Here is a 14,523-nt window from a genome sequence, read left to right on the forward strand (position 1 = left end):
CAGTTGCAGAGAAGATATTCACAAAATACCCCATATCAGCAGTAAAATACCTCTCTGTACTTTCAGACTACCAGGAAATACTTTACTGCAACATAGCAGGGCAGCTCAAAGTTATAATCATAGTATGATTTCTTAAAAATATCTCCTTAAAACAAACTAACAATACAATCACGAGGAGTACTCTGCATGGAAAAGTTGTTTCCTATTGTGATTTACTCTTTTGATCCTCATTCACTCACCTCTGAGCTTATGCACCCTATGTTGTTTGCAAAACTCCCACAAAAGTGTGAACACTGAATACTGTTTCCATCTCACAAGCTTTCTGCAACGCTCAGATAGTTTTCTTTTTTTTTTTTAAACAAAAGAAAATCCTTCAATTTTAACTTTTATACACTTTTATAAAATTATTTTGAATTTATCTTTATACATATATACACACACACTTCGAGCCGTTCTCTAACCATAGAAAAGGAAGAGAAATACTTGGAAAAGATACAGTAACAGACATACTGAGTTAGAACAATTCCCATCTTATCTAGTAATCTCTCTTTGATGGGAGCCAAAGCCTGCAAAAGACTATTTAAAATATACAGAGGAGGTGTACAGACTATTTTTCCCTAATACTTTCTACTCTATAGCCATAGCCATTTGCTAATCAAGTACTTGAATCAGATGTGGTATTTGGGAATTTCTCTTCTGACTTTGCTCAGTCTCTATTAACTAAAGATAAGTGCAGGCAGGGTACTAATCTAAGACAGGGATTAGGGCATTCTCCTAAGTGGAAAGTGCACTTCAATACCAAAGCAATAATAAAGGCCAGAACGTCAGTCTCAGGCATACTGGTGAAGGCTGCATTTTCTATCAAGAGAGATTATTCTCACTATAACAGCATCGATTTCAAAACAAATGTTATACAGCTTGTAATTTGGCGCTGGAAACGACCAGACAGAATTAGCCTCTCAAGGAAACCAGGATGGGCAATACCTGAACATAGCCCCATATGACATAAATGGGGAGTTGCTCTGACCTGCAAATCTGAGATGTTTCTGGACGTGCCTAGAAGTAGAACTTCAAAGTTAAAAACTAAGACTTCAAAGGCAAACAGATTTCCAGTATCTCCAAAACTTAGATGTTCAGAGAACTAGATTTATTCTGACTACAGTATGCAGCTCTATTCTGGACCATGTCTAAACTTCTTAAAGCAATTTTAATTCTTACTTTGTCTGGCCAATACGATGAACTCTGCCAATGGCCTGAAGCTCATGTGCAGGATTCAGAATAGGTTCCACAAGCAGAACGTGAGTTGCTTCTATTATGTTTAGTCCATTGGAACCAGTGTGAAGGGGTAGCAGCAAAATATTTATCTTGGGATCGTATTTAAACGCAGAAAGATTTTCCTGAAAGGCAAAGATCACAACAGTGTGATAAAAGCTCCTGAATAAAGACTATGGAGGACAGCTTTGCATTTTCAAGTAATTACAGCAGATAAAACAAGCCGCATTGTGACAGTCTTGCAGTGTGATTGATTCAAGACCAGTCACCACTGAACAGATGCAGGCAGGTTATCAGGAAGGCAAGCTACACTGACCAGCATCTCATCCTTAACATTTCAGCACTGGCATGAATATGCCAACATTACTTTTCAGATGAGAATTTACTGTTTTTATCTCCAAAGGCTGTAAGTTGTGGTTTTTGGTAAAAACAATTTTTAGAATTAATCATTTGGAGATAAAAGATTCTGCTGAACACATTTCCTGCTCTTTCAGTTTCCGAAATGAAACAATGAAGCAGAAGAATCAAATTAGTTTCTGTGACTTGCAATTTTCTCCCACTGAAATAACCTAAAGAAAAGTATCCTTTATGTACCTGAAATTTACTAATTCCATTGATTTGAGAAAAAGTCATATTGTTGTCGTACAAAGCTTTTGCAATTATGTCCAACACATCTTGCCACTGTAAAACAAAACACAATAGAAGTAACTCTATTACAAACAGCAGTGACAGCTTAAATATACTAAGACTACTAAAAGTACTAATACTTAAGGTTTAAAAGAAATAAAAGAAGTTGCGTGGTAGAAGCCATAGCTTTCCTGTTTTGATTTAGGAAAGCTAACTAAAATTCCGCTTGAATAAAAGAAACTGTCAGTCAACACAAAAATGGTTTTACAATGTATCAAAAATATATGGACATCAAATTTAAAAAACAGGTAATCTCTAATTTCTAACTTCTCCCATTCAAGTGTTTGTTGACAAGCTGTTACATCTGTTGACAAGGATTATTGATCATGTCTCAGGAAAATGAACTGTCCTACAAATTCTCAAAACCATCAAGAGGCTGCACAGAATGACTCAATGTTCTGGTACCTAAACTAAATCCCTGAGAATATTATGACCATTTTTAAACTCACAGAAAACACATACACAAAGACAAGATAGAAAGTGATGATCAATACCGTTGAGAAAACCAAGGACTTAGCCCCTGGATCTTTAAATTGAATTCTCTTCAGTGTTCGAACCACAGCTTCCACTTTGGTGGAATGACTTCCCTTTGAAAACAAAAGAACAACATTAGTAGAGTAGTATGTTAAAAAACGCCTTCTAAATCCATTCTTTTGTTAAATAATTCTGTATAGGACTCTTACATCTCAAAAAGACATTGGCAAACTGTTTCATAAAGCTGTGCTTTTTAAAAGAGAAAAAAGATAATACTTAAGTTTTGAAGATTCCTGACCTATCTAAACGACAACCTTCCCAGGCAGAGACAGGGACAAACAAACATTGCCAACCTGGAGGAAGGATAGGTTAAGCAGCATTGAACTGCTTTTAAACCTTTCGTGTAATGCACTGCCATAGGATCAGTGATATATTACAGTACAAGCTGTAGATAGAAGAAGGAAGGTCTACAGATACATCTGTCTAATTCTGGATGAGGCAGAACAGATAGCCCAAGTAAAGCAACTGCACTAAACATGACAGCTAGGCTTGCTGAGGTTTAAATTATGAGCACGTTCTTTACAAAGTCTTCCAAACTGACCTTTCCCTCCCTTCAAGCTTATGGAAGGGTTTTCACAAAAATCTGCATGAACCTTTTCTCTGTTGCTTTTGTTTCTTGCTCTGGCAACACTAAAGTTAGACAGCATTATAGTACTGAATGTAATTATCTCAAAATATTAAGAAACTTGTATGTATAATGAATGTAATTATTGAAGGATTGTGTACTGCCATGAAAACAGATTCTGCATTTGTAAGGAATTCAGTGCTTAAGGAACTCAATCCTATACTCTTCTCCTTGTTCCCTTTTGTTTCTGTAATCTTCCCTTTCCCATTAAGCTGGGAAAAGGATTCTAAAAAAAAAATAAGTTCTTTAGTATCCCCTTCTATTTCTTTCAGCATGCACTTCGTATTACAGTAATTTTACAATATATGTAATGTAAAAAATGCATATACATGTAACATTAAGAAGCCCTTATTTAATTGCTTATTAGTTCTTACACATATAGCAATTTTGAGCTGCACAAGATTCAACTGGACAAATATTGTTTTATTTTTGTCTGCACCTGTCCTCTGAACATTGAATTAAATATGTTGGCTTGCTACAATGATGGATCAAATTTAGTCAAGTTATGCTGCTCGCAGAACTGGTGGGGAAGGATGACAGCAGTCTAAGTACAAGTTAGAAGCCAATGTTTGCCTGTGTGATCATTCATGTGTTATGCAGTTAAGTGAATGCTCCTAAAGACCTACTGTAGGCTGATTTATCAAAGGCTGCAATAAGCAATACCATTGTCTTTCTGAAGGTCTTCCATAATGACTGCAGCCCTGCGTCTTAGACGCAGTAGCAAACCCATTTTTTTCATGACACCTCTGTGCTCCTGGTAGACATGAACATTGTTTTCCAAAGTCAAACAGATAATTAACAATGCTTAGGTATTATGACCTGCGAGGATGAAAGACATTTGCAGTCTTACAGCTGCTGCATGGCATAACCACTTCTAATTTGAAGATCTGAAACTAACTTAAGGCAACTCCTAGAGTTTCCAGGATCATTTTTGTGTTTTTCTGAAGCTATCCATACGTAATTCACTGATGACAATTCTAGCTCATCTGCTCCAACCGGGTTTTCCTCAGAAACATTTAATGAAAGAAAAATTAAACAGAGAGGGAAAGGGCAACCTCTTCATCCTCAGACCACATTTCATTTTATCCTGTTCATGAAAAACCTTTCACACAATTAATGAAGTTTGTATAAACTTAGTGAACAATACAGTCAGGTTTACTCTAACAGCACCTAACTCAGTTTTAACAAAGGGCTAAGTTAACCACGTACCCGTACTGTATTACATTTCTGTAAATTAGTATAGTTTTGTTACTTCACATCATTTCACTTTGCAGAAACTGCATTTACATTATTCAGAACGTCTCACTGTTTGCAAAGCAATTATTTTTTACATACAATATCAAATCTACTGAGAAAAAGAGCAATTCACTGACTGTAAACTTCTTACAATAAGAAAACTACCTGCAGGAAGCCAATCCATCAAATTAATGCCACCTGTGCTCAACCTGTGTACTTGTGTAGATTGAGTAAACTTTACACTCTTCTTCAAGTATCAATCTTTCCTGCTGATATTCTTCATTAGGATTACTTGTCTCAGCATTCAAAGCTGGACACTTACGGAGAATACATTTTACAGGTGTAAATTCCTACAATACTGAAGTCCTATACTCTCTCCACAGGCAGGGTATGAACTATATCTTAGCTGACCATTATTTAACTGTGTAAATAATCTTTCCAAGCTTTTAATACCCAAGTATTTTTGCCAAAATGAACAAAAGAAACAAGTCAGCTTTCACTGTTTTTCTGGCAGTTTCTTGCTGCAAGTTCTACCCCTCCCCCCTAAAAAACTCCCTTATCAAGTCCAATTTTTCCTTACTAGAAGACCCAGTAGCTGTAGCCACTGTTGATTTTTCCACCCTTTAGACTTCCTGTGACTCACATGTTACAAATTTGACTTTGTACAAGAACAGTTAAAGGAACTACGATGGAGAAAAATGCCAACACAGTACAACACTCAAAGCGTTTACGTTTTTTGCCCTATTTTTTAAAATATAATAGCAAAGTACAGAAAGTTTTTCGTCCCACTGCTTACATCATACTAGAAAACTACTTTAGACTTGTCATCGAACCAACAATTAACCAAAGCTTTGGTTCATGGCACATACAAAAAAATCAGTTTTGCTCACAATATTCACAGTGAGGTGATAGTAAAAGAAGTACCCCATTACGAGCTCTTGGATTTCAGTTAGCCTTTACAAAAAGTAACCAAACTCATTACCCACATGCCTTGAAGTTTGTTTCTTGAATATCCAGATGAGAATACATAAATAGATGAGACAGTTCTAGTGATCAAACAGGACACATTTCAATCAAAACTACAAACAATGTCCCAGATGACAGGCTAGCAATACCCACTATAACACTAACCAGACACTGGAAGCCTTTATAGAATCAAAACATACAGTAAAGCTTTCTCTCAGTATAAAACACTCCCTTTTACAGCAGATCTTTCACATCTAATTCAGTAACTTCACATGGCTAATGCTGGTAGAAAGCAGCAAGATGTATATAGCAAAAAGGAAAAAAAAAAAAAACAAGCACTGAGTATTAAAAGAGACCAGAGTGACTGAGAACCTTCAGATGAAAGCGTAAGTGTTGAATAAATGACGATTGTTATACATACAGCTGAAGATATTAATCTTCGCCTCAACATTTGACAGAAACCATAATGAGTTAGTTACCTTTTGTAAACAACTGTCCTTAGAGGAACACAAAGTGAAAAGTTATTAAAAATAATTGTCTGATTTGATAGTAGATACAGTTAAGCTACAGTACAAATTGTTCCTCTTTAATGAGATAATACAAAATGCAAATTCATACCTCTCGTTTTCAATGCAGCCTTTTATGCATGACAGTAGATGATCTGTTCCTTCTGCATTTTACTCAAGAAATCTAGTTATTTCACTTTAGGTTACTTTAAGTAATTTACAAAACATATTTGAAGTTTTCTTGTTAGAATCAAGATTCTATATCTAAGCATTTAATAAACAGTATTCTCAAACTTGTATAAAGCAAGGTCCTCATAACCAGCACTTCAAAAATGCAGTCGATTTACTCCCCCTGGTGCCACATGCTGTCAACTACCTTAACTCTAATAATTTGATTTAGGAAGCATCTACTTAAAAAGAAATTCCAGTTCAACAGGAGGGCTGACATAACTGGCACAAGAATGACAGCATTAACTTCAGAAAAGTCAGCAACTCTAGTACACCCACAGGGTTCAATGGAGACTTGCATAGGTAACATGGAAGTCTCTCAGGATGTTACTACTTTTAACTATACAAACCAAATAAAAACTATGATTGTTACATCCAGATGTATCATAATCACGTTCTAGAAAAGATAGCAGTATCACCTAAATCAAAATATTATGTCTTTCACCTTGGCATTTTTTATCCAGCACAGCCAGAACCTCCCTTCATGCTTTTCAGTTTTCGTTTGCCCATATTTAGAGTTGCATTTTTTTCCCCCCAGTTATGGCTTGTATACCAGACATTTCATAGGTAATCAAAATGCAAAACAACAACTGTATACAGGACGCTCTAGAAGCATTTCAGATGACTAATCTTTGGTTCAGAATGAGGATTTATATCCTCCACCTAACAATGAAGTTTTATCAATTAACCTTAATATTTTTATCCTAACAGACTCATCACAGAATCATAGAATGGCCTGGGTTGAAAAGGACCACAATGATCATCGAGTTTCAACCCCCTGCTATGTGCAGGGTTGCCAACCACCAGACCAGGCTGCCCAGAGCCACATCCAGCCTGGCCTTGAATGCCTTCAGGGATGGGGCATCCATAACCTCCTTGGGCAACCTGTTCCAGTGCGTCACCACCCCCGGTGTGAAAAGCTTTCTCCTAATATCTAACCTAAACCTCCTGTCGTAGGGCAAGAGGAAACGGTTTAAAACTATCACTATCCACACATGTGGATAGTAGAACATATAGTAAGAAGCTAGGTGAGAAGCTTTATTTTAATAGCTTTATTTTAATTAACAGGTAATTTTTAATCCATTCACTGGGCACACTTAAAAGACTGCATCAGAAAGATATCCTCTTTCACATCATGTTTTGTGCAACAAAGCGTTTCAATACTAAGTTTGGTCCGCAAGCTTACATAAATGTTTTACCTTTACAGGAATATCATCCTCCTGATTTGCAGTTTCGGCAGTAAAGACATATGATATTTCTTTATGAGATGTTGTCTGCCTGCAAATGGCGCATTTAATTGAGCTCCGGCGCGTGCCAACACTGTACTGCTCTATGATGATAGCTATACACTCATTACAAAAACAGTGCCCACACGTCAGCACAGCCCACTGTACAGGGAACAGAAAAAAAAAAGAGCAACAGTTTCACATAAATGTTAAGGAAAAGCAGTTCCTTAGTACATATTAAATTACATTTTCATAGCAGAATCATTTTCATTGAAGTCAACAGATTAAAAACGACGAATTTTAGAAACCTTTTTCAGGAGTTTAAACTAGAAGATGTTACAGTCTCATTTCTATAAATGCTGATCTCTAATGCACAGGCACACAGACCAAGAAATTTACAACCCTTTTTAAAAAGATTATGCAAATGTTCACGTTGGTCTGTAAAAGTCAGAGTGGTTTGGGTTGGAAGGAACCTTTCAAGATCATCCAGTCCACCCTTCCTGCCACAGGGAGGGACATCTTTCACTAGAGAACAGGTTGTCCAAAGACTCGTCCAACTTGACCTTGAGCACTTCCAGGAATGGGGCATCCATAACCTCTTTGGGTAACCTACCCCAATGTCTTCAACTATACTTTTTTTTTTTTATAAAGATACAAAAGAAATCAGAACATCTTTGGATTTTAAGATTTTGAACACAGAATATAAATCTTTTATTAACAACCTTTTGTTTCTAATGCAGAAACTGTTTCTCATTTGAGGGATTAGATCTACACCTCATCTGTGACCTTCCTTAGCAGAAAAGTAATTTGTAAAACAACCTTTCTGTGCCACTAATTAGAGTCTGAACAATTTTCATGGGTCCAGGTAGCAGAGGGAACTGACAGAATGACTGATAAGAAAGTTAAACTTCAGGCTTTGCAAGGTTTTCCCAATTAAGTGAATGGAATCAGGACTGCTCACAAATGAGCAAGATGTTATTTCAGAGGAAAGGATGATGCATTAGAAGAAAGGGTTTAGTTCCCATTCCAACATAACATTCAGTTAAAACTATATGTTGAAAAATTGATATATAACTGACTCAGCTCCAGGTAAAGACTTCATAAAAGCAAGAACTGCTGACTGAAGCATCTTACCTGTTTTCCCAGTTGACGTGCACAGATAGGACATGGCTCTGGATTAACTCCCCCAGTAGTTTTATGTTGAGACTACAGAGTGCAAAAAATAAACTTTGTGTTTCAATGAATAAAAAGTTACTCTATACTTACAAGTTTCTAGAAAAAACAAATGCTAAAATCCTTAAAGTCCACACATACATTCAAAAATTTCACTCATGAAGAACTAAGTCTATCTTGAAGAATTAAAAAAAATACAGTTCACAGTAAAAAAAATGAAGTGCTGCTCATGCAACATTCATTCAGATGGCATCTGCACCTCTTCTACAGCTTTAAGAAAAATCAGAGCAAAATAAAAGCTTTAAATGAGATGCTCCTCATACTTTCTGTCAGTTTGATATTGTGGGAAAACAAACATACTTAATCATTCCTTAAGCAAAAATTGTACTTTCTTGAACAGTAAGATTAACGCTACAACATACACGGAGTTTGATTTGTCTTTTTTATATTCATTCTACCTATGAAGCTGCTTTTCCTGTTGAAGAAGATAAGCTCTTGGTAAAATCACAGGGGTACTTGAAGAGGTATGTAATTTTACAAGGCTTCCACTGAACATAGTCCAGTTAATTTAGTGAGTATTTTAACTGTCTATAAGTAATTTCATAGTTTAATGTTTATATAATTAAGCAAATGGCCAAAACATATAATGTAATAAATGTGACAGTACAGTAATGTGGAGAATAGCACACATTTTTGACACATACTGAAGCACTTTCAAGAAAACACATTTTCTGTAAAGAAAGTTTTAAATGAAAATAATGGCAAGTTTCTTCAGCTAGAGAAATACAAGACATCAGTTTAGTTTGGTAAAGAGCAAGAACCGTAAACCTTACTTTCTCCAGATTAGTGAGATATAGAAGCTGTCCTAGTTTCTTTTGAAGCTGTGATTTAGCAACTGCCTTATCATTCAGAAGCTTCACGCGGTTTTGCTCTACCTATGGAAACAGCATTAAACACACGTATAAAAAATTGGAAAGAATTTGAAAGAACACAGATGAAATGTCTATTTTCCAACAGAGAAAAAAAGCTTTTCTATCCAACACTGTCACAGAAAAAAATAAAAGGAAAATGTATTTCTATTTTTGCAAAAATAAAAATTAAAAAAAATATATCAGGTTAAATTATCCCATAATTTTCTCTATGTTCATGAATGGAAAACTGCCCGTACATTTCATGTAAAACAGTATTTTTCTTTGCTCCTCCCAAACGTTCTAAAAGTGAAACAGACATGTTACAGACCTTACATACAGATCTTGCTACATTTTGTTGCTGTTTTGAGATGTAGTCTTCACTTATTCTTTCAGAAAAAAAAAAATCAATCTCTTTCCTGTCAATTTGTTTACCTCATGAGGCTCTATGATATGGAGAACCGGTGGATTTGGTTTTGGCTCATCAGGATGACGCACCCTCAGCCGTTCTGTAGCCATTGCTAGTTCATCAATAGCAGACACGTGATCCCTTAGTACCATCCAATATTCATGAAGTAACTATAAGAAAAGCCTAAACAAATTAGCAGCAGAACTGAGTTGAGATCCCTTTATACGAGTCCACCATACAATGCATATTATGAAAATATTTTTGGAGTAAGAGATGATACTTTACAGAAATTCAGACACCACAACAAACTATGAAGACAGACAAGATTATCCCTATACCTTTTGCTTGCTTTCTTCTCCAGTCTCTTTACAAAATGAGTATTTTCTCATTTCTTCTACAACTACTACTACAATAGGTAACATAACTAAGAACACAGAAACAAAAAGCCTTGCAAGACTAAGCAAGTGTTGAATAAGGGAAAATGATTAACCGGTTTTTGAAGAGTTAGCTATTACAGTACAAAGATCAAAAGTGAAGTGGCGAAGTACATTAACAGTGGTTTTGATAGAAGAACAGACAAGCAAAAGGAGAAGATTAAATCAGATTCAGACCTCTCTAGCAAAAGCAAATGCTGACTTCCTATAAAAGAATGACTAGGACTGGAAGATCAGAATACTTACCAGTTTATAAATTTCTTGTAACACTGTAAAACTTCTTCCCAATCTTTTCATAATTTATGTACTGTATCGAGAAGTTCTTATTGACCTTACTGAAATTCCAAGATCTTTTGCAAATGCCAAAAATTACTGTTTATTGATCAAAAATGAAAAGGGGAAGCATTCAAAAGAAATACTTCTGATTGCATCTAGCTTATGACACTTTTGTGAACAAAAGCTCATCCCCTTACTCCGTCACTTATTTACTGCAAGGAAACACAGTCATGCAAGCATGCATGAAGAGAGCCATAGTATCCTCCAGTAGTTCCCTCTAGAAGAGGGAACAGGAGACCAAAGGCTTTTGATAATATTGTTTGGTAAACAACATCGGGGAAAATAAGCAATAGTGAAGGGATATCTGTAAGTAGCAGAAGACTGAAGTTAAACTGAATTAAAGAACTGACCAACGTTTGATTTGTGAGTCTCACTACAGTCTGATTTAACTAAATATAAAAAAGCATTTTATTATATCTGTGTACACTGTCCTAAGGGAAACAACGAAAGGGCTTACACTAAATTGCTTAGCTACCAGTATGGCTCTCTTAAAAATCCTTAAATCATATATAAATCATTAAATCAAACTGTATAATAAGCACCACAAAAATGCTTTGAGGAGAAAGACTTTCAGGAGCACAGCTTAGATAATTATCCATCCACAGCTTAAATTTGTTTATATTGCATAAAATGAACAATATAACTGTTTCTTTGCCATCTCATTTACTGTACCTTATATTCCTTTTTCCATGCCTCAAAGAGTTCCAGAAATATGCTACCTTCCTCAGTTAGCTTAACATCCAGCCGGTGTGCTTTTGCAAAAGAGAGAATAGCTTTCAAGGCACGCTCAGTTTCACTAGTTGCCCACAGTCCTCTACTTGTGGTGGGTAAACGATCATCAACAAGCCCTTCTTCATCTTCTATCATCTCTTCAAATATAGCCATTTGGCCTTTAACACTTAAAAATAAAACCAGGAACTTAGCATTGATACAGAACTCCACATCAGTTTCTAACTTTTCATCATACATTTCAGCCTTATAATATTTGATTAAAGGAAAAAGCAAACCAAACAAGTATAGACATCTGTTTCACTATTTGATGTCTCAAAAAACTTACTTTGAACACAGTAAACCTGGCACCAGCAATTAAATCACTGTATGTGCTATTTTCTCAACACAGATTCATTAACAGCTTTTTGTAAATGCTTAGGCATCTTAATTACCTTTATTAGGTAAGAATGATTCTAGAATTCCACATTAAAAAAAACACAATTGACTACTTTAATCAGCAGCAGAAGCAAATTCTGAAGCAAAATAAAATGCTGTGTATTGCACTGTACAAGAACAGCGCAGCTCCGTACAGTGCAGCTTCTCTGCCCCCTCCTTAACAAACAAGGCCTATTCAGAAAACACCCTAATGTTTATTAATGATTCCACTGATCATAACAGAGCTCCCACTAGCTCAGCAATCTCAAGGTACTTGACTTTGGCTCTGTCATTGTGAGGCATATAAGAAAGAAAAGTCAAAAAGGACTCAGAGGGCTGTAATCCACATCTCAGCACTGTTGACTATTTCTTCCATACCATGGGCCGGTGCAACCGTTCCCTCAGGTCACAGCTGCATTCAGACCTTTGAGGTTTTAGTAAAATTGTGTTGAGTTTATATAGAATAATAGAAAAAATAAAATCAGAGAAAGGATACGATATTACACCAATTATAACCAAACTGCAAATATTTGCACAAACAGGAAAGCCTTCCATTTAGCGTACCTGTAGTTATAACGTGCACTTTCTGAACACTTCAACACCGTGTTTCAAATGTACTGCCAAGTTACAGCAGCCTGAGAAAAAGTGGCATGTATTTGCTCTATGTAACTTTCTCATATTAATCTTACACAGAAAATTAAATCTGAGTAAAGAAACTGCTATTGAGACAAACAGGCAAGAAGTTGCTGTAATCTGTTCATAAAGTATCTCAGAAAAAGTAAAGCAGAAAATAAAACAATCCAGTTCACTTATTTTTGTAATGAGAAATTTGTAAAGTTATGTACTTACGTATGAGAAAAGAGTTTTGACTCATATTCTGTGAACAACTCATCAGCCTTACAAAAGACACAGCTGCAATATAGAAGATTGAAAAAGAGCACTCAGAAAGTGATCAACAGACAATTTCTGTAATTTCTTATTCCAAAATACAAACAAAACCCACAGAGAGCCCTCAAAAAAAAAGCAACTTAAGTCTTATACTTACACAGTATAGCATCTGATGACAAAACATTTTATAGGCATAACATTGTTCTATCATTCTATAAAGTGCTCGACTGATAGGGTGGTCAAGCATAGGAACAAGCTACCCAGGGAAGCGGTCATCGCACCAAGCCTGTCTGCGTTCCAGAAGCATTTGGACAATGCTCTTGAATATACAATTTAACTCTTAGGTTGCCCTGTGTGGAGACTGAAATTCGATTTGATGATCTTCATGGGTTCCTCCTAACTTCAGATATTCTATGACTCTATGATTGTATAAAGACAAAAGTCATGATTCTAACAGTTGGACCTGTGATGTCTGTATACATATAAATTCTGAATACAAAATGAAGACTTTAATCTTTTTTTCCTCATTTCAAATAAGGGAAAAAGAATCACTAACACATCTCTAAAATATATTTTACATTTCCTAGACATACTTGTTAAGTGGAAGTCTAACAGGTCGCAAGTGGCAGATAGTGGCAGCCTCAATAACCTCCTTTGAGGGAGGGCCTTCTAAGTTTTTCACTGCTTCTCTTACAATCTTCTGGAACTTCTTTACTTCATCCATCTGGGTTGTGAGCAGGTATTGAAGGCCTCTACAGTCTCTGAATCTGATGTAAAGAAAAAGGGAACTAATAGCACACAGTCACCTAATCCAAATTTAGTTCAGTATTTTGAAGATAAGTAATAATATTTGACAACATATCAAGTTAAAACAAATGTTTACTGCTACTAAATGTAATGTTAGCTGTTAGAAATCATTTTGTTGCATCCCTTGAGATGATGCCTGGTGTTTGTTGAATAGGACTCTTTCCAAGGCTTGAGTGTGACCAAATGTTAGTAGCCAATACTAATCAGCAACTATTTGAATCACCCTACAAATCTGCTAAATGCAAGCAACTATGCATTCTTGTATGTCTCATTTGCATCTGTTGGCCAACAAACTTATTTTCAGTAAGCTGTGCAATTCACAACAAACACATGCGTTTGTTGCAAGAAGTACACTGCTCATTAAGTACTTGGCTTGCAAAACAAAATTATTAAAAATGGACATTAAAGTGAACCATTTTTCTAGAACTTAGCTGTCTTTCTTGATTACACACGGAACACGAACACCAGTAAAGCACTTCCTATACTGTGTTTTCCTGTGGGCTGCTTTACTGAGGGTGCACTGTTCATACAATGTCTGACACTCACATGCAAGACAGTGTTTTGCAAGACTGCGTTTCTGTGCCACAAGGGAAGTTTGATCAAAAACATCCTTTTTGTAAAGCGAGCAGAGAAAAACCAACACTACTGAAGCTTGGTTTTCAAAATGACCAAGTTAAGCAAATATGAGTTTGCCTAACCAAGTAGCCTAAAATTATACACATACTGGAATCACACATCTACTGTTAATGAAAATCAGCTATTTAATATTCCAGATTTACCGCATGGGACAAATCTCCATGCAAGATGATCAACATAAATATCTGAGCAAGGGTTGGAATCTATAAGCAGGGAGTTCTGCAAGGTGACCTCCAGATGTCATTCTAATCCATTATTACATAATTACACAAAAACTGTAATTGTTTTAGAGCAGCACACAAATACCACTAACTGCTTGACCTGATTTTCCATATCAGAAATTCCATTCTGTACAATAAAGAGTACCCAGTAAGAGAATTTGTTTATATAACTTTAGCCTGTAAAGCACTGCTTCTTAAGTTTAGATTCTTTCTTTTTAATGTAGTGATGCTATTTTATGTTGTTACTTAAAGACTTTCTGATATAGTCTGTTCACTTCCCATTTC

General features: G+C 35.8%; 1 protein-coding gene across 4 annotated transcripts in view; it reads right to left on the reverse strand.

Moving 5' to 3' along the window:
- The window catches only part of SHPRH (SNF2 histone linker PHD RING helicase), a 48,983-nt gene that overhangs the window by 3,605 nt on the left and 30,855 nt on the right, over positions 1 to 14,523 (reverse strand). For 3 of the 4 annotated variants that reach the window (XM_004935584.5, XM_004935583.5, XM_040698169.2), the window contains exons 19-28: positions 13,168 to 13,341; positions 12,536 to 12,598; positions 11,213 to 11,438; positions 9,797 to 9,940; positions 9,287 to 9,388; positions 8,415 to 8,486; positions 7,254 to 7,442; positions 2,454 to 2,546; positions 1,867 to 1,953; positions 1,219 to 1,397 (exon numbers count right to left, since the gene is read on the reverse strand). In XM_004935584.5, the coding sequence (XP_004935641.3) occupies positions 1,219 to 1,397; positions 1,867 to 1,953; positions 2,454 to 2,546; positions 7,254 to 7,442; positions 8,415 to 8,486; positions 9,287 to 9,388; positions 9,797 to 9,940; positions 11,213 to 11,438; positions 12,536 to 12,598; positions 13,168 to 13,341 (1,329 nt within the window). Of the gene's footprint in view, positions 1 to 1,218; positions 1,398 to 1,866; positions 1,954 to 2,421; positions 2,547 to 7,253; positions 7,443 to 8,414; positions 8,487 to 9,286; positions 9,389 to 9,796; positions 9,941 to 11,212; positions 11,439 to 12,535; positions 12,599 to 13,167; positions 13,342 to 14,523 lie in introns of those variants that run through there. The other variant, XR_005858712.2, reaches the window with a different exon arrangement.

The sequence above is a fragment of the Gallus gallus genome, chromosome 3 (assembly GCF_016699485.2).
Source record: "Gallus gallus isolate bGalGal1 chromosome 3, bGalGal1.mat.broiler.GRCg7b, whole genome shotgun sequence".
NCBI lineage: Eukaryota > Metazoa > Chordata > Aves > Galliformes > Phasianidae > Gallus > Gallus gallus.